At 54.4% G+C, this 25,585-nt stretch overlaps 1 protein-coding gene across 1 annotated transcript; it reads left to right on the top strand.

The window, feature by feature from the left end:
* The first annotated feature begins 6,433 nt into the window (after nucleotides 1-6,433).
* Nucleotides 6,434-8,465, top strand: FAM43A (family with sequence similarity 43 member A). Its single transcript, XM_005527096.3, has one exon. The coding sequence runs from the start codon at nucleotides 6,461-6,463 to the stop codon at nucleotides 7,547-7,549; it is 1,089 nt and encodes a 362-aa protein (XP_005527153.1). The 5' UTR covers nucleotides 6,434-6,460; the 3' UTR covers nucleotides 7,550-8,465.
* The last annotated feature ends 17,120 nt before the right edge of the window (nucleotides 8,466-25,585 follow it).

Raw genomic sequence — 25,585 nt, 5'->3', positions numbered from 1 at the left:
ACTTCATAAACACCAAGGAATTATTTCTGTCGGATGACGCCAGCAGCGCTGTGAGGATTGCTTTGAGCAGAGCAGTGCTGAAGGAGAAACAGACTGGGTCATCCAAGTGACAAAAACATCAGAGCTAGAGTAGTAATTGCATATTTCTAACTGCCATGTTTCTCATCCCTCTCCTATTGCTTTGCTGTGCTTACCTGAGCAAGACAGGCTGTTACTAGTCTTACTTGAACGCGACAGCCTGCTGCTCCTAGAAGACATTTCTGCATGGGTTAATCGCACCGCAGTGAAAAAGGACACTGAGGTACAGATGCTGTCACAAGAGCTGCACAGAGGCAGCTTGGCACCAGAGTGTGTGTGCCAAGAGCACAGCCAGGCAAGGAGAGCTTGGAGAAGAGGGGTATGCTGCTGTGAAGTGTGATAAACCTGTTGATTTGCAGCCCATTCCCATATGATGCAGTAGCTACCACAGCATGCAAAATGAACACATTTTTTGCTGCTGGGCTTTGTACGATTCAGCTCTTTCACAGAGGTACTCGGGCTGGACTGAGGTGTTGTCCTGGGAGAGAAAGCACCCCTGTGTATCACAAAACCTCTCACCACTCCTCTGAAAAGCACTGAGAGCCCAGGACTGTTGTTTCTTTGGAAGGTGGCCACAGCTTTGGGAATTCTCACAAAGACATTGCATAGACAAAGTAAAATCTGCTGTCCTTCCAGCACATTGTAATCATTGACTTGGGCTTCTCTCCCAACTTCTTCTGCCTTGGAGCCAAACCACTGCTCCAGTTTTTGATGCACATCCTGAGAATTATTTAGCAGCAGCAGCTCTTTTTCAAAAGCCAGTCATAACAGTGCGTTTTTGCCTAAAGGAAACATCGTTCTTTCTGGACAACTTTTCCTCCATTTTCCTTTAAGGCAGCACTGGGAGATCTCAGGACTGTGTCTCTAAAATATTCATGTGATGGCTATTCATTATTCATGTAGTTCACAATGCTCAATTCAGCGGTACTGCCAGCCTCAGCCTGACAAGCAGACCCATTAAGAAACCCTCCCCACAGCAGCCCTGAAAGAACACCAAGACAATTTTGTTCTGTGCACAACTGCAGCTGCTTGAACCCCCTCCTCTCCAGCTGTACTCAGAAGTGGATTGGTGTGGACAAGTGAAGCTTTTTCCGCAAGCTTCCCATCTTTTGGTGAAGGTCTTGCTCCTCTTTAGAAACAGCAGCATGCTGAGGAAACTCTGAGGCAGGGCTGCCTGGCCAAGGCTGAGCCCTGAAAAGGCACCAACCCCGCTGGGGCCCTCGGGTGAGTTTTTTAGACTCTGCTTCTTCCATCAGCTCTATGAAGATAAAATCACGTCCTTGCCTGGCAGGGTGGGGGCAAGTTAATTAGAGAGAACTGCCTGCCTCTTTGAAGGCACAAAGCACTGGATGGGAAACCGATGGGATTTCTACAGTTCCCGTTGTGTCAGCTCTGAGCAAGAAATTTCACCTGCGCTGCCCACTGCTGTCCCTCCACACGGTGCCATGGTGGCAGCCCCCAGGATGGAGCTCTGAGCAGCCCCAACACCACCTCTGTACCCTTGACTGGCAGCATGGTGTGAGGACAGCTGTCCAGCACCAGCCCACCCAGCAAGCCCTCCCCAGGGTGCTATGACACCCAAGGGAGAGCTCTGCATCACTGGACACCGGCTGCCCTTCTAATTACAGCAGCGGGTGCAGGAAGTGCCGGGGCGGCCTGCGCAGGAAGCGGGGTGTGCCGCCCTCGGTGACTGAAAAACAGGCAGAGGTGTGCTGACAGCACCTCAGCCCCACCGAGCAGCAGAGCCCTGCCCCAGGGCTGCTCCTGGTCTGCAGCACCCTGATCAGCACTGGCATCACCCTTGGTGCCCCCAGGGGATCCAGGCCTGCCTAAGCGTGGACCTCCCCCAGTCTTCACATGGCCCCGGCATCACCTGTGCTCCCAGCCCCGAGCGCCCGAGCCCTGCCAGGGCACACCCGCTGCAGGATGGGGTGCTGCTCCCCTTCAGAGAGGCAGGAGGGCAGCAGGGGTGACATGTGGCTTCCATTAATAGCTGTTAAGGACCCTCCTCCCTGAGCAGGTCATGCTCTCCCCTGCCTTACCAACTCATCTCAGGCTGTCCCCGCTCCTGGTGACTTGCTGCTGGCCAGACCTGGATGACAGCTGGCAGGGCTGGGGGCCATGGCACCTTGCCTGCCTGCCACCACTGATGGCCTGTGAGGCTCAGGAGCCACTCGGTCTTTCCGCTTTATGGAAAAACCTGACAGTTCAGCATTTCCTTTGTCCCAGTTTGGAACAAAGAGTCAAAACTTTGACATGTTGCATAGTTATAGAGACTCTGAAACTCTTTGTTTTGGAACATACTGAAATGTCGGTTTGCAGTGTTTCACTTTGACTGTGTCACTTCAGCTGCTGCAACACAAGAAGTTCTATTGCTACCTGGGGTGAGAAAGCCTGACATGTTTTCATACACTGACAAAATCAGTACATTCCCGTGAATTATTTTGGTCTTGTCATATGAACTTTCCCCAGCACCTTTTCGCACCACTCTCCCCAACCAGAGATCTGCAACAGCTCCAATTCCAACTGCTGGGCACAAAAGCCATCCCTAAAATGGGACTGCACCCTGCAGGGTTTCACTCTCTCCATCAGACAGACACTTGCATCTCTCCACACTGCACATGGCAGCCAGCATGGGCAGCCTAGCAGTTTCCTTCAACAGAGGTGTTGGGCAGCTGCCTGCCTGTCTGGGCTCCAGAGACTCCATGCACCCCAGAACCTACGGGCTCGTGGTGGGTGTGACCATGGGTTCCAGTGCAGACTGGAGTGGCCAGGGCAGGAGAGGGATGGAGTGTGGCAGGGAGTGGGATCTGCCAAGGGCCAAGTACAGCACTCGCTGTGCTGCCGGCTCTGGGCCGCAGGGCAGAGATGGTATCTTACAGATTTTCCCACGCCTCGCTCAGGATTTGCATGCTTGCACGAAGGCAGGTGATGCTCGGTAGCTCCTGGAATACTGCATAAATAGAGAGCAGGCTGTTGCACAGCCCCCAGGCTACTGCACTGTACAGATAAGCCCCCAGCATGCAAGTCCTACATATCACGGGCAGGTGCTGCCGGCCTTGCAGGCCGGGATGGAGCCTCGTGCTCACTGGGAAGCAGGCAGCACGCTCTGGCCCCATAGGGCAGGCTCCCCTCTCACTGTGCCTCAGTTTCTCCTCCTGGCAATGAAACGCAGACATCCAACACCACAGGAACAGCCTCAAGCATGGAGCAGGTGTCCCAAACTTAACTGGGCTGCTCCCTGCTGCCAGGCTTCACCCAAAGGTTGTGGCACAGCTCCTCAACCCAGCACAGAACTCGGAGCATTTTGTGTGGGAATCGCTGTCACAGAGCACCACGATTTGTAACGTGCTCTTCAGCTGCTGAAGCATGTGGCAATCATCTGTGCCCAGAACTGAAGCAGTTGCTACATAGCAGGAAAGAGATGGTCCTGAATTAACTGGGCCCATTAATTAAGCAAGGAAAGCTACAATGGTCTGGCACACTGACTGGTGAGCAAGCATAGCAAGGAACTGAGCCAAGGCAGATTCCATTCTTGAGCAGGGATGTGACCACAAGTTCCCTGCTGCTGCACTTCCAAGTGGTACAGAGGGAGGTATTCTGCAGTGCTGTTGCTCCCTAGCCACCATCTGGAGCCCCCAGTGGGTCTCTGAGATGCTGATAAGGAGCCCTCTACCACAAGAATGCAATGCAGAAATGGCAGCACTACTGCCTTAGGACTGGGGAGGCCATGAGGAGGGCAAAAGGGTCAGATTGCCTCCTCACCTTACACACTATTGGGGTTTGCAGACAAATATGCCCAAGGGCTGTTGGAGAGCCACAGGGCTCAGCAGCCTGCATGACCTATGCTGTGAAAACTTGAAGTCTACATTCCTGAACACAGATCATTTCAACTGGGATGGCAGAGACGAGGATGACTCTGCAAACAGCTCTGTGGGCATCATTATCTGAAGTGTCTGTGTACCAGCACCAGTCCCCCCAGAGGCAGCACCACAGGAGGGTGTGTGGGCCTCCTTTCTTGCTCCATCCCACCTGGAGCAAACACCTGCCTGCTGAGCCAGCAGCCCAAGGCTCAGAACAGGTTCCTCTGCCCACAGCTAGAGGAGGCAGGGTTTTGGCAAAGCAACTCCCTTGTATGGAGGGACTGCCATGCCCACGCGTCTCAGAGGAGCAGACAGGGTTGCTCTTGGCCTTGCAGCTCACAGGCACTGTTCAGGCAGGTGGCAGCCACTGCGCACAGGGCAGGCGTGCGTCTGAGGAGCTGTGGTTCAGCAGGACACCTTGAGGGAGGAGGCAGATCTTGGAGCACTGCGGGAGTGCCACACCATGTGTGGGTGTCAGATGTCACCTCAAGCCATTGGATTTATTTTATGTGCACAGCAGCATCTTCTGTTTCCACAGAAAGGAAAGCAAGACAAAGAAGACAAAAGAAAAGTACATTGAATGCTACTTGAAGATGAATCAGCTGTACAAACCAAAATCTTTCTCTCCCTGCCATGCAGTGGGATGGTCCTGCAGGCTGGCAGGAGCTGTCTGCCACAGGCTGCAGCATGGCACATAGCCCCTCCTGCCCCCACACCGGCAGCACCATGGGGGCTCCCCTGGCACCCAGCCTGCATGGGCTGAGAGCTGAGACCCCCCCAGAGTGGCTGCTGCTGGGCACTGTGGCCAGGGCAGACCTCAGCCCCTCACCTGCCCTCCTGTAAGGTCTCAGTGTGGTTTTGTTGAGGAAGCAGAGGGCTTGGTTCAGCACGGTGCCGAGCCCAGCTGTGCATCCCAGTGGGTGCTGGGCTTCATGCTGAGGAGCCTGGCCTGTTTTGCCCCAGCCCTGGCCATGCAATAGCTTGTGTGCACTGACTGGTGCATACCCAGCCCATGCAGCTCTCCAAATGATGTTTTCTCATTGGAAAATGGGAGCATTAACACATTCACTTCTCAGGGCAAGCAACAGCCTTCCTAACACTGGCGAACTGCTGTGCTAGAGCCACTGAAGACAGGAAATGCAGCATGTTGCTGACCCACACCTATCACTGGCCTCTGGGATCCCCTGGTACCAGCTGTGGCTGAGAAGTCTCAAGGGATGGTGCTGACCACGCTGCCTTCCAGTGAGGGGCATTTTGGAAATACAAGCAAATGGGCAAGTGCTTTTTAGTAGTATGATGCTGGTCACTGTGGTTACTTGCAATTCCCAAGTAATCTGCTAGATGGCATGATGTAATAATAGTAATAATAATAATGATGGTAACAACAACAACGATAATTACATACTAGTTTAATTGATCCAAACTCTAGAAATGATTTGTCAAATAAGTTAGGCAGGTGTTTATGTAGCTTACTGCACGAGTACGTACTGCCTCCCTTTTGTCGAGCATTAATCCAAACTCTGATGAAGTGCCATTATCTGCAACGTTGGAATTTCTATTCTTTTTGGCAAAGATCTGACACATGACACAAGAAGCTATAGTAACAACACAGAGATCAACTTTCTCATTATGTCTGCGAGTGTACTCAGCAACCCCAACAAGAAATTACAAGACAGCTTCTTGTTCTTCGGCTGCTGCATATAAATAAAGAGCAAAGGATTACTCATACATAATAACTAGTATTTGCTGCAAGCCCTTCAGGTCTCAGAGCCGGACTAACCAAACCAAAGGAAAGATCATGTTGCAAGAAGGGGATTTGTGCATGGCACACCCTGACCGGGCAGGCAGCTGAGGCTGGGGCTCTCCCAGTCGTGGGATCTCCCAGAGCGTGAGGTCCCACAATGTCCTTGGGATTTTTATCAGTTTAAGGGGATTTTGGGCAGACGAATGCCCCGCGGTGCCCTCTCCAATCTCCCCGCCCGTGCTGACGAAAGCTGCAGGAGAGCGCTACGGCAGCCACCCTCCGCACGCGGCCGCGGGGAGCGAGGCGGGGCTCACGGGGCAGCACGGGGGTCCCCGCTCCTCCGCGCCCGCGGCGGCACCGCCGGCCGTGCCCCGCTGGAGGCCGCGCTCCGCTGCTAGCGGGGAGGGGATGGGGCCGCCCGGCCGGGCTGGCACCGCCCCGTGCCCGCCCCCTGCCCGCCCCACGGCGCGGCGGGGCCGGGGCTGGGGCCGGGGCCGGGGCGCCGCGGCGGGCGGCGCAGAGCGGCGGCGGCGGGCGGGCGGCGAGCAGCGGGCCGCCGGCTCGGCGGGCCCGGGCAGCGGGCGCTCCGCCCTCGGTACGCGGGGCCTCCCCTCTCCGCGCCCGCGGAGCGCGGCGCCCGCCTATATCTACGGCCGCGGCGGCCCGGCGCCCGCAAGGATGTGGGGCGGGCGGGCAGCCCAGCCGCCGCCGCCCTGGCATGCCCCCCCGCGCCCGGACCCGCCGGCGCAGCGCCTAGCCGCGGCCCCGCGGGGCCATGCTGCCCTGGAAGCGGAGCAAGGTGGAACTGGCGGCGGGCGAGGCGCGGCGGCAGAGCAAGCCCAAGGGGTACGCGGTGAGCGTGCACTACTCGGCCCTCACCTCGCTGGCCCGCGCCTGCCCCGAGAGCGCCCTGCACCGCGTGGGCAGCATGTTCCGCTCAAAGCGGCGGAAATTTCGCGTCACCAGCGAAGACCCCACGTATACTGTGCTCTACCTGGGCAACGCCACCACCATCCAGTCCAAAGGTGAGGGCTGCACCGACCTGGCCGTCTGCAAGATTTGGAGCAAGAGCGAGGCGGGCCGGCAGGGCACCAAGATGAAGCTGACCATCAGCGCGCAGGGCATCCGCATGGCCCACGCCGAGGACAAGGGGCTGCGCCGGCCCGGCCATCTCTACCTGCTGCACCGGGTCACCTACTGCGTGGCCGACCCCCGCCTGCCCCGTGTCTTCGCCTGGATCTACCGCCACGAGCTGAAGCACAAGGCGGTGATGCTGCGCTGCCACGCCGTGCTGGTCTCCAAGCCCGAAAAGGCGAAGGCCATGGCCCTGCTGCTCTACCAGACTTCGGCCACGGCACTGGCCGAGTTCCGCCGGCTGAAGAAGCGGGACGACGCGCGGCACCAGCAGCAGCAGCTGGTGGGCGAGCAGAGCATCCCGCTGGTGCCGCTGCGCAAGCTGCTCAACGGGCAGTGCTGCTACAAGCCGCCGGTAGAGCGGAGCCGCAGCGCGCCCAAGCTGGGCTCCATCACGGAGGACCTACTGGGCGAGGAGCAGGAAGAGCGGGCCATGCACTGCGACTGCGAAGACATCCTGGAAGCGCTGGGCGAGCCCGAGGGCGAGCTGCTGCGCCCCAGCACCGGCCGTGGCGAGAGCCCAGAGCTGGGCCAGCTCCTCCGCGACCTGGGCGAGCTCAGCCTGGGCAACGACCTGCGCTCGCTGCGCGCCGACCTGCGCGTCCGCCGCCTGCTTTCCGGGGAAAGCACGGGCAGCGAGTCCTCCCTGGAGAGCGGCGGCACAGACGGGGCCGCCCCGCCCGGCAGCGACGCCGAGCAGCCGCCCCCCGGCGACCCCGAGACCGGCTGAGCACTCGAGCCCATAGGGGCTTGCGCGGTGCCGCCGGGACGCACCGGGTTCCCTCCGGGGATGCACGGCCCCGCCGGGGCGCACCGAGTTCCTTCTGACCCCTCCGGGAGTTCACGGTCCCTGCCGGGAGTGCACGGCCCCAGCGGGGCGCACCGGGTTCCCTCCGGGAATGCACGGTCCCTTCCGGGCGTGAGCGGCGCCGCAGGGGCGCACCGGCTTCCCTCCGGGAATGCGCGGCCCCGCCGGGGCGCACCGGGTTCCTTCCGGCCTCTCTTGGAATGCACGGTCCCTTCCGGGCGTGCACGGCCCCACCGGGGCGCACCGGACCCCTCCGGCCCCGCCGGGGCCCCTCGGGGAATTCGCAGTCCCGACGGTTCCCCGCGGTGCCCCCGCATCCCGCAGCATCCCGCGGAGCGGACGCCCTTCCCGTGCCGGTGGCCGCCAGAGCCGGACCCCAACTCGCCGCGGCCCGAGGAGGGGAGGCGGCCGCGGGCTGTTTACCTCCGGCTCAGCCCTTGAAGATCTGCCAAATTCCTGGAATAGCTTTCCCCGGGGAGGGCGGCGGGAGGGAGGTGTTGCGCCTTGTTTACAGTCAGAAATCTCACATCCGAGAGGCCCCCCCGCCGTTTTCTCCATTAAAGTCACTCCATCGTGCTGTCGTGTCCAAGAGGTTTGCACTGTTGTGAAGTTGGGGGTTTTTTTATTATTATTGTTTTTAAGTTAGACCTTCTTTTTGGGCCCCGGTCTCAATACTCTAGATCTTTTGCTGTGCAAAAGAAGACTACTTGTGGCTGTTCACCTGTACATAGGGAAATGTATGCAAATACATTTTGTTATTTTTAAGAACACCACCATTGCGATCTCCTCTGTTTGCACATATGTGAAGAAAATAAAGATGACGGTAACTTAAAAGAAACTGGGGTCACTGTGGCAATTTGGCTTCTGTGTGTGGATTCCTGTAAGGAGATGGGGGGCAAGAGATCCCTTGGGAAGTGTTGTAGGTAGAGGAGAGCACTGCACAAAAAGGCTGTTTCAAGCATCAAGCTTGAAATGATTCCCAAGCTCCCTGGAAATGTTACACTACAGGGTGCTTAAGAGCTCTTAAAAGGCACAGAGATGAGGTTTTTCTCTCTACAGCCTCTAATGATGGACAGGAAAGTGCGAGAAACCCCTTGTCAGGGCTGGACCCTAGTCTGGAGAAGCCCAGCTGTGGGGCCCTGAGATGCCCTGAGGGAGGGTGCCTCTTCCCTGGGCACTGGGGATACTGCACAATGTTAATGCCCTCTGCATCCAGGTGCCGGTCCCTCGCTGCTCGCAGTGCCAGCCTGAGACAATTTTATAAACTCTCCCAGGGTAAGCAGTGAAGTTGATTAGCCACGGGACTGCCGCGGTATTTTTAGCTGTAAATCTGTAAGTGGCAAGCTCCCAAGGCAGGAGAGATGTTCCGGTTTCATTTGTCCCCAAGTGGAGGTATCAATTAAGAGATAATTAATCTGGTATTTCTGATGTCTAAATGTTTTCCACTGTGCTGCAATCGGTGGAGTTGCAGGAATGTCAGTGAAAAGCCCAACCAGCTGCCAGGGCCAGACCACACTCCTTGTGCAAGGAGCCCGCCTCAGAACTTGTAAATACCTCATTAAAATCCATTGCAAAATCTGCCACCACACCAGCGAGACCATTGTCTCAGTATGAACCAGTCAGAGGATGGAGGCACAGTGGCATGGCTTTCATGGGAAGGGGTAATGGGGAGAGGGGGGAGTCCCCTTAAAGTTGGCACCTTCTTGCCTTGTGATGTGCAGCGAGATGCAGCAGGTGATGGTGGCCACTGCTGGATTTGAGCACGCTCAGGCCAGCACTGCAGACACACCTTGCTAAAGAAATACTGTGTCTTGCTGCTTTTTCTCAAACAAAGCTCGCTTTGCCTTTTCCAGGGAGGGAAGGGGCACGAAGGGGAATTGAAACACCAGGGAGAGAGAGCTTATTCCAAACATGAGGCTTGCCAGACTGCCCTGCTGGCAGCAAGGAACCTGCAGTGCCCTGGGCTGAGGTTAGTGCCCCAGGTCTGTGCCCAGAGCTCTCCTCTCCCGGGGCAGAGGGAGCAGGCAGTGCTTGGAACAGGGAGCAATACGGCACCTGGGAGCAGAGAGGGCACGCCGGGCGAGTCCCGGGGGTAGTTAACTAACGCCGGGTGTTGAATGACCGGGTGGTGTTTGCTTTACATCCTCCGTGTGTGCTTAAAGGTGGTTAATGGCCTGAGCTTAGTCAATGCCTTTCCTCTCTCCAGAAGAGCCATCATGTCTGCAGCAGTGAGAAAAGGTTTTTATCGCATGCCAGAGCTAAAAGCACAATTCCCTGAGCAGCAGTAGCAGCAGTCAGAGCCTTAAGCATTTCCCCTTGAAGCCATTAGCAGGGCTACTGTGCAGTTTCCTTAGAGGCCTGTATAGATCATTAGCTGTAGAGTCCAAATCCCTTTGTGCCTGGGATATTTTGGTACTAGAACCGTAAAAAAAAAGTCATATGTACATCTACAGTGCTGGTGTGAGGTTATTCATGTGCGCTTAGCTGCCCTGCCCTCCCCATAGCAGCATGCCTGGGCCTGCAAATGAGAACAAGTGTGTATGTGGAGAAAAAGGTAATTTTATTTTCCACACAGCAAGTTTGAAGGAACATCTTCCTAGAAAAATGAGAGGAGGAGAGAGCGAGACCTTCTCTCTAACAGATTTGAGTAAAAGGCTGAGCTGCTGCTGTTTTTTTCCTTTTAAACAAGTAGCTGCTTGCTAAGCTGAAAAGCCTACTGCTGGCTGATGGTCTGGTGTGGGGAGGTGCAGCAGGGCTTTGGGAACGACCTGTTCCCATATGTAGAGGACAAACTGTTCTGTGGTCTCTGCTAGGTGCCAGACCTGATGCCAGCCCCCGTGCCAGGGCTGCTGCCCACTGACAGTGTCCCACCGAGCGTGGCACTGCCCCTGCTGGGGCTGTCGGCAGAGACACGTTCCCTCCATCCATCCAGGCTCCATCCATCAGCACTAACTCAGCCTTACAGCTCCGGATGGTGAATCAGCCCCTGACGCAGCGGAGGCGTGAGGGCTGCGCAAAGAGCAGCACAGACTCTGAAACTGCTCCCCAACAGCCTGGCAGCCCCATCCCACCACTGCTTTCCCAGGGACAGGCAGGCAAAGGCAGCCTGATAGCTCTGCCAGTAGGTTTGAACTGTGGGGGAAGAAGTAAAATGCAGGAACAGGTGTTTGCTGAATTACCTGTCAAGCACTGCTATCTCCCCCTGGTGCAAATCACTGCCCTGCCCAGGCTCAGTGGGCCACCCAAGGTGGTTTCCAGCGCAGCAAGGTTGAACACTGAGCTTCACACATCTCTGACCTAGCAGAGAGTGTGTGATGAATTGGCCAGAAAATACCTGTAACAAGCTACACAACACTAGGAAAGAATGTGATCCTGCTCTGAGCCTGACACATGGAGCTGATGCTTTGGCAAGTCAGCTTAGGTGCTGCACCGGGTGCCTAAGGTTCCCTAAATGTGTTATAGATAAATAGAGCATGTGATTATTCCAGGCAACAAAGAGATTAAGTGGGAAAAGAGCAGTTTTTGCTAATACTATTTATTGACTGTGTATTTGCTGATGTACTACAGATTTTCTCCTGAAAATGAGGCTGGAGGGGGACCACACAAATGTGGAAGCGTTGGCAGGATCTCATGTACAACTTCTTGTTTTTCTCTCCCCTTAGCATGCCCTTTTCCCATCTTTAGGTCTTCCTCATCCACAACAGGAAAAAATATCATGTGCAACCAGAAAAATTAGCCAGTGGTCAAGTGGAATGAGCCAAGTCATGAAATGACTTTTTGCCCAGACTGTAGTACTGATTTAGATCCAGAATTATTTGCAGTTTAGTTTGGAGATGTGCCTTGCACAGGGCACATCCAGTTTGTCTGGACAGAGGGGATCTGGGAACTGCTGGCTCAGCGGCTGCTTTGCACTCCTGGATGTGAAATCTTGTTAAATGGCACCAGGTCAGTGGTGAAAACCTCTTCCTTTTTGGGGACTATAGGCAATACTCAGTATCAAGTACAACCCTGGGACAGTTCCAAGTCACCTTCAGCACACACACTGTGACTCTCAGAGAAGCAGGAAGGCGTCAGGATTTCCTCCTTGGTGGTGTGTTGGAGAAGAGCAGCTGACCTGTCCCACTGCTATTAGTCGTTCCCAAGGCATCACAACTGTCCCATTGCCCAATTCTTGGCCATCACACCAAAACCTCTATTGTTCAGTGGGGAAAGGATCCCCAATTTCATCCTGCAGGGAAGGCACAGGGCAGACAACCTGCTGTCAAACTGTTCAAAGGGTTGTGGGTGACAGCACTGCACAGCCCCTGGTTTTCTTGGGTGAGGGTGGGCAGGGTCCCACTGATGATGAAAAAACCTGGTGTGCTGCAAGGAGGGTGCAGTGCCAGCCAGCTATGCCTTACCTCCTGCTTCTCCTGGAGCTGGGAAGAAAAAAACCCTGCATTTCCAAGGTCAGCAGCAGCCCCAGCTCCCGCAGAGCTCATGTGCTGTGAAGGCGTCTCCCCCTCCTCACCCTAGCCGCTGGTAGCAGCAGGGGCTGTTTTCCTCAGCAGCTAGAAGGAGATGATGTGCAAGGACAGGAATGCGAGGGCAGGCAGCCAGGGCAGTGCAGGGACAGCGTGGGGTCCCAGAGGCCAGGCCAGGTCGGTTCATCCACGGGGCTCAAAGAGCCCCATGGAGGAACTGAGCTGATCTGGCCTCTGAGGTTCTGCCTCTCTCCACATCTCCATCACCCATCCCAGACAAGGTGACACCTCCAGCTTGCTGCCTGGTGCCTTGTAGGGGGCTGAATCTTGGCAATGTGCATGAGCAAGGGGGGTGCAGAATTGCCTGGCAAGGTGCATGAGCCAGGGGGGTGCAGAATTGTCCACTGCTACTTCCCAGCAGGAAATCAAAGCTATGCATTCAGAAAACCATGACATTCCCCCTTGCCAGTGGGGGCTCTGCCTGGTGGGAGAGCTGAGCGCTATGAAAACACTCAGAGAAACAGTTATATAATGAAGGACAAGGTCCCAATCCAGCCTTGGCTCGACAAGGCAGCCCTGCAAGAAGCTGAGCTCCAGCCTGCAGCTGCCTAGCACCCTCCAAGATCCAGCCCTGGTCACTGGGGTCCATGCTGCTGCTGAGGGGTGGAGGTGGGAGAAAGGCTGCAGAATGCTTGTTCCCAAGCTGGGGAATGTTCTGCATGCCCAGACTTGGTAAGCCACAGCATAGCTTCCATCTGTGGCTTAAATCAAGCCCCTTTGATGGTAGACACTGGCCAAGGTCTGGGACAGGATAGCCCAGGACTGATGAAGGTCAGGGTCTGCTAGCTGCAGGCATCTCAGCTTTCATGCCACTGCCCAGATGTCTTGGACCCAGTGGTGGCACATCGTGGTATACATCATCTGTCCCTATGCTCCAAAATAGGGGCATATGTCCTCAAACATATGTTCTCTGCTTGGTGGGAAGGACCCTGGAAAGCTGGTCACAGTAAAGGGCTTTGCCTCCTCCCTTTCTCTCCTGCTCCTAAATGGAGGGCAGCTGGGCAGCCTGCCACCCCACAAAGAGGGGTGACAAGCTTGGTGTCACATCTGGGTCTGGAAATCTCTGCTGCTCTGGCACTGGCAAGCAGGGGGGAACACAAGGAAAATGCTCTGGGATGGGATTCATCACTCCTCCCGCAGCACCGTGGAGTTGCACACGGTCTGCTCGGATGCATGAACAAGCTGAACTGTGACATTAATTAGAGCTGACAGTGTTCCTGGAGGGAGCTGGCAGAGCAGCAGTACCAAAGCTGCTGCTGCTGCTGGGCCTGTGTGCAGAGCAAGGCTCTGCACCAGGCTGGCCTGGCCATGCCATGGCCCTTGAGTCCTGCCACTCTAGGATCTGTGCTCACTTCAGCTCCAAAGGTCACAGCGGGAGGTACATGCTCAGCCCCAAAGGGCAGGAGAGGCAGTGCCCAAATCAAGCCCTGCTGAGCATCTGCCCAGCATTGCTCTGCCCTTTCCAGCCAGCCCTCACTGCAGCTGGGCACTACCTTTCCCAGTCCTGCATATTTCCCTCTGGTTCTCCCTTCTTGTTGTGGCTTTATGCCCTCAAAGTGCTCTGCCCTCAGCACCACTGTTTCTCACAAGCTGTTTTCCCATCCCAATTTCCTGCTAAGAACTGCCACTTGCTGCTGTTTCACAAATGCCATCGAGGATTGCCTGCACTGGAACACAGTGCAGGCAGCCCAGAGCAGTTAGGACTCCTCCACTGGGCAGGGAACAGTTAAGGGAATTAGGATGAAGAGTTGATATAAATAATTTGGTAGCTCCTGTAGGAAGATTGCAATTTAGTTTAATTATCATAATTACATTTTCAATCTCTGCTAATACTTATGAAGCAATGGAGTCAAGTGTGAATGCAGCTGTCTTCATTTCCTACCAGTGACTTCTCATTCTGCTGCTTAAAACCAATCCATGGGCACACTGAACCAGGCAGCAGGGATGACAGGTGGGGATGTGGTATTTCCCCAGCACCTTGTTTTGGGCACTGGGAAGCCCCATTCCCCTCTGCCTGGCACATGGATTTAAACTTCAGCTCCAGGATCAGCAATACGATTGTCTGAAACTAGTCCACTTTGGTGTAAAAACATCATCTCTTCTGTTGGAAGTGGAGGAAAATAGTCTGGAAATATTTCTTTCTGAGCAGGGAGACCCACACTTTCTCTGCCCAATCTGTGGCTGATAATCCCCAGAGACAGCCCAGCAGAAGAGACCAGGGCAAGCAGAGAGCCAAGCCTAGGCAGCTACTGGCAGGAACATTCATTTGCAGCAGCTGATCAAAGCTGAGCGTTACTGATGACTTCTGAACATGGCCAAGAGCATGTTTGCCCTGCAGCCTGCTCCTGCCTTTGCTCACTTGGGAAGACATGGATGCTTCTCAGCAGCAGAGGCAGGTCCTAGGGTCTGTGCCCTGCCCACTGCCTTCTCTGGGGGTCCCAGGAGAGCATGATATGAAGATGTCTTGCCAGGGCCCTGGCAGCAACAGGCACCATGACCAGGAGACAAATGAGCAAGGGGAGGATGCAGCCACAGAGAGCCGAGTATGTGCTGCTTCCATCGCGCACAGACACCTGAGGAGCACCCAGGGCCATGGGAAGTCCTTCCCCATCCCAGCATCTGCCTTCATTTGAGATGTAGCACACAATACACAGGTCCCTTCGCTGCTCTGCCCTTGGCTCAGCAGCAGCAGCTCCACCCCATGTCCCAGTGTCCCCCCAGGCATCCCCAATACCTCCACACACCCAGCTCTGATCAGAGCAGGGCCGGGGCAGGTGTATGACTTTGGGCTCCCTCAGGGCAGTCTGACACTATCCTTGCTGCTGACACTGCATCCTGTCCTGCCACAGAGCTCCAGCAAGTTGTGGGTTGAGAACTGAGCTGCTTATCTTAGTGCTGCTCTGATCTAATTTTACTTTCTTAAGCAATGTCCAGGCTTTAGAGAGTGTCTTGTAATGCAAAGGCTCTGCATGGCAAGGAGGGGAGTCCCTGCAGTAATACAGCAGTTATCCCACACACCAGTACAGCAGTTACCCCACATCAGTACAGCAGTTACCCCACATCAGTACAGCAGTTATCCTACATACACTGGTACAGCAGACATCCCCCACGCCAGGACAGCAGTTACTCCCCATTCATGACTTTGCTGATAAAACCCTCTGGCTGCAGCACTGGCTCAGCAAATTTCCAGCAGAGCATACAGCATGGTATAACTGTGCAGGAGACCTAAGGTCCACCAGGCTCTGATAGTCAGTGTAAGATCTGGAATCCCAGCACAATCCCATAAAGACCTTTTGGTTACTGCTGCTTTGAAGTAAGTTGAACCCCTGCCTCTTCATAGCTCTCACTGCTGTTACCAAAGAGAGAAACACCAAGGAAATCAGACCCTCCAGGCTGCCACCAGAGAGGCAGAGGAGCAAGGACCACTACAGGCAAAGGGTATTGCAAGGGCCTGTTGTGCAGCAATAGTAAGACTGAGAGTCCTTATTACACCTCTGGGCTAACCTGGAGGTGAGGCTCATTGGCCAGGCCATTGATGTTTATTATTTCTGCTCCCCAGACTTGTCTTCCAGGACTTGGGATGAGACCTGAACTCAGGTGCACTCCCTGGCCATGCAGCCTCCCTGTGAAAGCAGTTTCATGTACACTTGCACTCACGCTGCCCCATGGCAACTCTGTAAGTAAAGCTCAGCAGAAGGCTATTTCAGGACCCAACATGACTCTCCCTGATGTCAGGACCAATTAGTTATATCCTACAAAGGAAAAAAAAGTCTACTAAAGCCAGCTCTGGTGAGACAATGACATTAAGATGTTCCAGGTGCTCATCTGGGTTCCCCAAGCAAACCAGGAGCTAAACATAGCCCTGGAAGAGTGGCAGGAGGGGGTGGCTGCTGTCTTCTGCACTGAGGTCTCCTAGGGCAGTCACCTCCTGCGTGGGCCATCCCTTCACTTTTGTACTCTGACCTTCCCTTGCTCTGCCCCTGTGCAGACTATAACTCCTGCACTAGGGCCATAGCTGAGATCAGTCTGAGCTCGTCTTGGTGGGCTTTTTTCATGCTTTATCCCACTCAAACACACCATCCAATCTCACTGTCATTTCCCAAGGAAATACCCATTTGAAGGAAAAAGAGGAAAAAATAATTAGTCAAAATAGTGAGAGACAGAGAATTTAAGGCATTTCATATTCTCATTGTCCTCCCCCACAATGGTATTATCCTTCTCTAAATAGATGCTGAGCTGAAGACATAACAACACCCTACTTCCCCCAAATAGCTTGAGTGAAACAAATGCAGGAAGTTTGAAGGGGTTGGAGCAGAGCTGTGGCCAGACAGAAACCTGGGCACCCCCATGGGTTCCTTGGGGCCACAGGGGCCTCACAGGACTGGCTGCTGAGCTGCAGTGAGGCAAGACCCAGGGTCTTGCCCTCATGAAATAAGGGCTCCTGCCCTTGCACTGCAAAAGAGCTGATATGGGAGGTCCTGGCCCTCAGTCCCCATGTCTGGTGCCGTCCCCCATCCCTAGGAAAGCACCAGCAGGGCAGCCCTGAAGCATGGCAAAGGCAGCAGGGGGAACACAGAGACTCCCCAGCCCATCACGGCTCGGTGATGATGACTAAAAGCCGGTGGCAGTGGGCTGGCCTGTGTGTCCCTGGCACAGTGCATCTCTCTGGGAGCAGCCACCAGCCAGAGCAGCCCCGGTGCCAGCGCCTGCCACGGTGCGGTGGGAAGGAGAGTGGTATCCCCTGGTTGGGTGCAGCTGAGCTGTGGCGTTGGCACTGGCGCTGGCTGCAGCATGGGGAGCCCTGCTGCTCTACTGTGCCATGCACGGGGCGACAGCGACACCCCAGTCCTGAGAAGCTGCCACAGGTAGTTGCTTCAAATGGGGCTTGAGGTTCCCCTGTCACGCCTGTGTTGCCCTCTTTCCAAAGCCGAGGTGACATTCTGTCTCCCAGGCAAGTGCCAAGCCTCACCAAATACCTGGGGCTGTGCTGGCACCCCAGCAGGAGCTGTTTTACCAGGACCAAGTTATCACATGTGAGGGCAAAGCCCCTGCCAAGAGCCACACTGAGACAGGCAGGTGTGGTTTGGCCTGGGGAAGAGGCAGCCCCTCCAGACAGTACCTGTCTGAATTCCTGCCAGCCTTGACCAGGTTCAGCTCTAGAGCAAGGCACAGTTGCTGCTGTAACTGAAGATGTGCGACTGAAGTCACAGCACTTCAGCAACTTCTCACAGTTGTCTTTAATGGCAGAACCATCAGTAAGGCACTCGAGGTGCAGTTAAACCTTCCCTCCCTGAGGAATACTGTTAACTGAAACCAAAGCACAGAGGCAAGGAAATTGCTCGATGAAGTAGTTTGGTAATTGTGAAAAAGAAGAACTTGTTTTCTTTGTCTTGCAACAGCAAATTGCACAACATGACCTGCAGTGGCTTCAGCTCGGCAGGTTTTCAGGAGGAGGTTGTGGGGTGATTTAAAATCCACACTGTGAGGAGGGAAATTATTCCCAGCCTTCTATGGACTGTATGGTATCCATAAGGAATGCGGCAGTGCGTGATTCAGGTGGCAGTGATTGTGTTTGGTTTCCTATTCGGGTGCCCTGCCTGGGCATGGGTGAGCTCTCCTCTCCTGGTTGGGGGCCAGCTCAGAGCTCAGCCTCAGGGCTTGCCTGTGTTCCCAGGGCAAGGTGAGCTAATGGCCCACAGATGCATTAAGCAAGAGGAGCTTTTATGAGCTCATTTTGCTGGTTTGTTTTAAGAACTATTAAGGTGATGATGACTTTTAGCCTTGTAACATAAAAACACTCTTTGTCAAAGTGAAGAGATGCTCTGCAAGCCAACCCTAGGTGGAAGAAGGGTCACTAGGAGAGGTCAGTTAAGATTACTTGTCCTGCTGTCATGCCTATGTACCCCAGGCTCAGACATGAGCTGGATGTGCAGGTGCAGGACAAAAAATATAGAAGACAAAAATAGGTAGTGCTGAGAGGAACCAGCAGCAGATACCAGAAAGAGCCCAGGCCAGGAGAGCAAGCCCAATCTGAGGTCCCTCTTCTCCCCCTCTTCTGATTCCTTCCCTCCCCAGATGCTGCTGCCTCATCCTGGCTTTGTCATTCAGATGCAAACGAGAATGCTCCAGCATGAGGCAACGGCCACTGACACTTTACATTTAATTCAACTCACAGAAGTTTACTGGGTACTAAGAGGAAAACAAAAAAATAATCCCACAAAAATCTTCCATCTCTGTTTTGTTCCAGTTTTAAACGGTAAAATCTTTGCTTTGTTCTCAACTATTGATGCAAAATTGAACCACTTTCAGCCTCTCACCTTACTTAACCGTGGGCTGCCTCCATGCAGAGCTGCTGAGTACAGCACAGAATGAAAGCCCTCACTTGGCCTAGAAATTTGGAATGTGTGAACCTCGTTAAAATGCACACAGGGAGCTGGGCTTTGAAGTGGAGTAAAGCCAAAACCAGCGAGCCCCCAAAGGATGCTGTGTGGCTGTTCCCAAGACGAGGAGCACACCTCCAGCTGAGAGACATGCTGTACCTGACAGTCCTGTAATGCCTCCCCATAACAACCCTCGCTCAGAAATAGCTCAGTGCGAGATGATGCTCTCAAGAGACTGATGGATGTTGCTGACTTTCTGCAGCATCCCAGCAGCTGGCTCCTGCCTTCCCTTGGCTCACCAGCACCAGGCCCTTCATTGAGGACCTGCAGCACCCTTGTCTGGTGAGCACTGAGTTTTGCTCAGCTGGGATGGAGTGAAAATACCTTTGGTTCTGCAAACATTGCAGGCACATTAGCCTCCCCTGGGGCTCTGTCTGCCTGAGCAAATCCAGCATGCAGAGCTGCCAGGATAGTGTTTCCCTTTTTTTTTGGAGTTGTGACCCTGGGAAGGGAATGAGCTCTGTCACCTCCTTCAGCTGGGGGAGCGTCAATGCTCAGCAGTGCCAGCTGGCAACTGCCTGGTATCACTGTGTCCTGCTCAGCCATGGGCTGCACACTCCCACTGGACTCCATGGGGCCAGGGATGCTGCAGCAATGAGACCTGAGGCCACTCCAGCCCTGCGGCTGCTGCCCAAGTCATCCCAGATCCTCCTTCATCCAGTGGCAGGTGGCTCCTGGAGGAGCCCTGGCCTCAGCCAGGAGCAAGATGGTTGGTGAGCCCTGCATGTGGGACAGCAAAGGAAACTGCAATCTGCCAGTTCCTCCTGCCATGCAGCTGGATCCATGCTCTTGGCTGCTGTGCAGGATCTCTGTGCAAAGCTGAATGGCTGCTGCACTTCATTTATCTGTTATCAGATATCAATGTTTATCAGTGAGGAAAGTGAGCCCCTGCCCATGTGAACAGCGCTCACCAGCAATTCTGCACAGTGCAGTGACCTGCAGTGCTGGAGAACTGAAGTCCAGAAAGCCATCCTCCTATCCATCCATCCATCCTCTCTCTCTGCAGAGAAGGCAGGGAAGCTCCTCCTCTCAGCAGGTAATGTAGGGAGGATAATTCACTTATGAGGTAATTTAGTGTAATTCTTAGTTATTAATACTGTGCTTTCTATTTTTTTAGGTTCTGTGTAATTGCTCCCCTGCTCTGAGTCATGGTGTTCCAGCATTGTGCACTGTATTAGCACTGCCTGCAACATGCATGAGCTCCTTAGCTCCTGCCTAGCCTGGCATAGGGGATCCTCTCCCCTTCTTTCCACAACTGACCCTGACCTGCCCCTGCAGTGCAGCAGGCACAGCCTGATCTCTGAAACCTGCTCCAGATCATGGCCTTGGGCTCCTGCAGCAGCACTGATTTCTCTGCAGTCATTCTACAGGGGAAGCAAAATGCTCCCTGCTGTCTGTTTTATCTGTGTCCATCTTAAGCACTGGAGAAAGGTGTTATTGGAGCTCAACAGAAGGGTATTTTTTTTTTCTTTTTACACGATTGAAATGAGAGTTATATGTGCAAAGCCATAAACTGTGTCTGATGCCCATCTGCTCTTGTTCACCCACAGTACCTTTGAAATAGTGTCCCAGGTCAGCACCATGAGGGCCTGATTTGCACCCAGAGATCTCCAGAGACCCCATGCTTTCCCCCTCCCTGGCTTGCTGCCCACAAGGCCCATTGCTTTGCTCCAGAGGCTGGGCAGACAAAGGCTGTGTGTGAGCAGCCTGGTTTCTGACCCAGACTCCAGCTCCGGGACAGGGCTCCCAGCTTCAGCCTCCTATTCCAAGAGTTCACTGAGTGGCCACTGTCCAAGCCCTCCCTCAAGGACAGGGCATTTTGCTCAGTCACAGCTCTCGTATCCTCACTGTAGGCGATGCATCCCATACTGTGGGGGCTGGGGGTGTGTTATTGACACAACAGCTCTCATCATCTGACATCTGCAGTGAGATGGCAACGTTTCCACAGAGTCCAGCACGGCACGTTTGGCTCACAGCTAGGGCTGCCTCAGCTTCCCTTCTAGACGGCTAAGCCAAGAACTAGCAGCCACATCCCTCTGTGCTCCCTCCAAGGGAGTGCAGCAATGACCCCGCCACTCACACACGTTCCCTTTGGCTCCTGGACTCCATCACCCTGTCTGTGGGTCAGGGAACCATGACCCACAGCAGCCATCATGTGCAGAGCCAGCAGGACTTGAAGGGCTGTGTGGGGTGGCATCTGACAGTGAGGCCAATGCCACCCTGCATTGCCACCCTCTGCCAGCCCTCTCCTTGGCAGGGCCTGGAGGCAGGGGATGCTCTGCCTAGGGCTGGCATGTGTGGCAGCTGGAGATGTTTTAGGTAGCTGTCCAGAGGGTCTGCTGGGCAACCAGGTTCCATGAGTTATTTATAAGCTACGGAAGGGAAGCGGTGATAAATAATACATTGGCACTCTCACATTCTGTGTGCATGCATCTACAGATAAATATTTCATTCTCAAGGAATACACATAGATGCCTGTTGATAAATAAAAATTGGAAAATGTTCTATTGGATGGTTTTAAATAGGACTCTTCCCTTGCATCTGAAGAACATGGTGTACCTGGTGTACAGCACAAAGATGCTAATTTCCCTCAGCAGAGGCTGCCTAAAATGTATCACTGCAGCACACTGGGCACGGTGCCTAGTGTAGCACACACACCCCAGAAACATACGGCCCTGGCCTTCCCTTCCACACCATTATTTTAACATCACTTTTATAACAATACTATTCAAGCAGCTTTTCTAATTATACCTTGCACCGACTGGGCTCAGGACACAGCAGTCAGCCTTCTAAATATTAGCAGAGAGACCCAGGAGGCAGCACATTTCCTCTTGTAAGTGTCATTGGAACTTGCAGTGTGCTCAGGCATGACTGGCAATGCCAAGCTTGTTACTGCTGTTTAATTAGGCAGGTGGCTTCTCCCATTGGAAAAACATGAAATACTGGGCGGGATGTGAGAAAACCCATGGGGTCCCACCAGCCCTTCCAGCAGCATGGAGCTGCCATGTGCTGCTTCCTACAACTCTTGGGGACCCAGGGCACTCCTGGGCTCGGAGGCAGCTGGAGGGAGATGCAGCCCTCTCCCCAGGGAGCATCTGCCCTCAGTGCTTGCTGATTGGAAAGCCCCAGAGCCCAGGACCCAGGGCCAGCATGCACAAACATCTGTAGACTCTGCCAGCCCAGCACCAAGGGCAGGTGAAGGAGTTGTTTTTCCCCTAAATATGGTTTCTAGAGCAGGGTACTCCTGGCCATCTCTGAATGCAGTGTTGGAAGTGGATTTAGGAGGGTCATTGCTCAACTTGGCTTTCACAGAGAAGGCCGTGGGCTGCAGAAGCCTCTGGCACAGCCTGGGCAAGCAGCACATGCTGGCAAACAACTGAGAGCCGATCACACTGTGACTGGCTGGTTCACCAGGAGATGCCTATGCAACATACTGACATATTTGGAATTTTTCCAGTGGCTGGATTTGGCCGCACTGACTTGTGTTTTTTTATGAGCAACCCTGTTTTGTGCCCTGTTATCACAGCTGGGTGCTGTGCCATGCTGGCTCTGGTCCCAGCAGCGTGCAGGAAGCTCCCAGCACCCATTATACCATGCTTTGTGCCACCACCCAGAGTGACAACTAGAGATTTCCCACCTGGAAATCCCAGAGACTGGGCCAGGCTGCAGCAGCAGAGCTTGGCAGGGAGACTTTGATCATCAGCCAGGGCTTGTCCCCATCAGCGGTCCCAAGCAGGGATGCAACACATCAAAGGGCAAGGAGGAATAGCTCCTGCTGAGCACAGCAAGGCTCCGTGCCACAAGAGACTGAGAGACTGCCACAGGCCCCTGGGAAAGGCAAGGCGCAGGGAGCTGCTGCCCCAGGGAGGGGAGGCTCAGAGGAGCTGCGAGGCAGATCCAGGCTCAAGGGAAAAAAATAGGGAAGATGGTGCAAGGAAGGAAACTGAGAAAGGAGGCAGTGGTGGGAAAGCCAGTCAGGAAGCTGGCAGTGTGCCTCCAAGTGTGTGTCTTGAGCTTTGTGGAGCCATGAGCCACCAACTCATCAGGGTTTGTCTTTAGCAACCCTTCTCTTCCTCATCCTCTGCTAAGCTCCATCACTAACAAAGGTGTCCATCCAGTTGTCAATGAAATTGTAGCCACGTTTCTTTCTCAACGTTCCTTGATGGTCATTTTATCCTGAGCTCCCCCAAGAAACTTGCTCTGCAGGCCAGAGGAGTTAGAACACATGTAACTCCATAGGGAGCAGGGAAGCCCTTCAGGGTGCAGGACTATTCTAAGGGGTGCTGCAATCAGGTTTTGGAAACTGGACTGCCAAGGGGACACACCTGACAGTGTACTGGGGAATGCACAAAGTGCCCTGAACCTGCCAAGAGCCTGTGGATGTGGTGGTGCAGGATTGGACCTTGTAAAACATGACTCGGCAGGCAGTGGGGAGAAGTGCTTTGATGTTGTGTCAGCCAGCTGGAATTACAGCCCCATCCGTTCTTCCCTGAGGGAGATCTGCATCCCTGGGAGGAGGCTTTCAGACAGGAGGGCACCATGTTGGCACTAGCAGGGGCTGCACTGCCTGTTCACTCTGAGCATGGGTTGCCATCCCTATTCATGCTGTACCTTTATCCCCTGGCACTTTCTCCCACTTGCCATGTGGCATCACTGCCAACTGCCAGGAGAGGTTCATTTTGCTCATCCTCCTCTTTGGCAAAGATTTTTTGTGTGGTAGCACCTTTTGCTTCCCCCCTCCACCCTCCCCCGGTACTTGCATGAAGCACGCAGAAGTTAAGCCTAGGAAGTCTGAAGCCACAGTACACGTAACTAATGGAGGAAGTGCGGGAATTTTATTTCTAGTCTGATCTAATCCCTATGCTGCAGGTCCCCATTTCTTCCAGCTCCATTAAGAAATTCCCATGCTGAGTAATATGGCAAGAAATAGACTCAGAAGGAAGATACATTGCACCCAAACTTCATCTCATCCTACTTTAATATTGGTTTATCACACTGAATAAACTAGAGTAACTGTGCAGAAAATTGCTCCATCCACATCATGCCCATCACACATGAGGATTTTCTGCTCTGAGTAACTTGCTGTCACAGTGGCCAGACCCACCTCTGACAGCAGTTTCCTGGGACCACCGGGCAGTGTAAGGGTGCCATGGGGGACAGGGGCTTTACCCCCTGGGACAGCAGGGCAGGGCCTCACAGGGGAACAGAGCAGGACACAGGGGGCAGTCCCATTGCTGGGTTGCCTCAAGGTTGAGGTCAGGGTGAGAAGTTCACCTGCAGGTCTGGACCAGAGGTGCCCACGGCCGGGCAGGCCATGCTGGTGCTCTCTTTACTGCTGGCTTGGGGAGTGGTGGGGCAGGGTCAAAACCACCATCTCCCCAGGGATGTGTGCCTCCTCTGACTGGTGTCTGCAGGCAGGGCAGGCTCTGAACAGTGCTCAAGTCTGAGGCTTTGTTCCCCACAGGACACTGACCCCACATCCTGTTCCTGCTGGTCCTGGCAGGAGAGTGCTGGGATGGCAGGGACAGGCACAAGGAGGTCACAAGGACAAGTGACTGAAATGTCCTACATAACAGCGTGTGGGAGAAAAACCTCCACCCCAAGGACTCTAGTACTGCCTGTGACAACCAGAAAGGGAATAAAAATAGTGCCTATTGTGTGCAGGCAGCAGGCTGCAGCAGGGTTGTGTAATGGTACCAGTCAGCACGGGCTGCCTCTCCCAGAGATAGCAGGGCTATGTGGGTCAGCTGGGCACAGCTCAAAATGGGGCCAGGTGGCAGAGGTCCCTGGTGGACAGTAGGGATGACCCAGCCACTGTCCTGATACCCAGCTGGAGCACCCCCAAGCTCCAGTCAGGGGCTGCTGCCAGCAGCTGGCACAATTCTCTGCTGTGCTCCCCCAGCCTGCTCTTCCCTGGAGCAGACCAGGTCCTGCACCTCTCCTCTAGCCCTAACCAGCATGCCAGCTCTCCTCTGGATGCTGTCCACTTCCCCTGCCTCCTCCTGAGCCAAAGATCCTAAAGTCAGCCAGGAGCAGCCTCACCACTGTCCAGTGGAGGAGATGCTCCCCACGGTGTCCTTCTCCACACAAAGGATACAGTTCCCCCTAGTCCTAGTCTGCAAAAATGTGAGATTAAGAAGGGGAAGAGCTTCCCAGCAGCCAGCATGGCATCAGCAGGAGCCAGGCCAGCTGGGCTTGCAGCTGTGCCAGGGCAACCGTGCTCCTGTCCTCACCCTGTGCACTGTCAGATTTTGCAGCTGGTGAGCTGCTGTGCTTTGCCGATTGGCTCACAAATTGCTTTCCAATATCATGGTCCTGTCAAGTGTTTCAGCAAAGCCAAGATTTTGCTTTTTGATGGATTAAACACAGGTCTGTTGACACCAGCAGGAGCTGGTCTCTGGCCAGAGGTGTGTCTGCAGGGTAAGTGGGTCAAGGAAGCGGCTTTCACAGACACCAGCCAGAGCTTGGAGCTGCCTGCCCACTGGAAATCATTCCAAACACTCTGTCAGCACTCAGAAATCACTTGCAGACGTGGCTCAGCACAGGCAAGTGCCAGCCACTAAGGTGTTAGTGGGTTTTGATGTACCACTATGTCTTAACCTGACCAGAAACTCCTGGCTGCCAATGGGCTTGGGTGGGAGTAAGACAGGGTCCAGGAAAGGTGCAAAGCAGGTCGGTGTGACTGTCAGATCCACCGAGCAGCAGCCTGACCTGCACTAGGGACTCAGGAGGGATGAACACATCTGCAAGGGCGGGTGGTCTCCCCCAATTCCTGCAGCCTGACACCCCATCAGAGCCCTCTGCCCTCCTTAGTGGCAGCAGAAAGCAAAGGACACAGGTGATAAGGGCAGAGACACCAGACATTCAGCCCACCAGTAACCCCCACCTCATTGATTCATGACAGCCCTGGGGACAACTTTTCTTAAGAAGTGCCAGGGCAAGATGTTCTCATCTTGCTGTAAATCTTCACTGTACTCACCAGTGCTTGAAGTTTG

The sequence above is a fragment of the Pseudopodoces humilis genome, chromosome 11, assembly GCF_049639895.1.
Source record: "Pseudopodoces humilis isolate 2021_Gansu_Grassland_sample_001 chromosome 11, ASM4963989v1, whole genome shotgun sequence".
NCBI lineage: Eukaryota > Metazoa > Chordata > Aves > Passeriformes > Paridae > Pseudopodoces > Pseudopodoces humilis.
The sequence above is the reverse complement of the archived record's forward strand: the minus strand, read 5'-3'. Positions and strand labels throughout refer to the sequence as shown.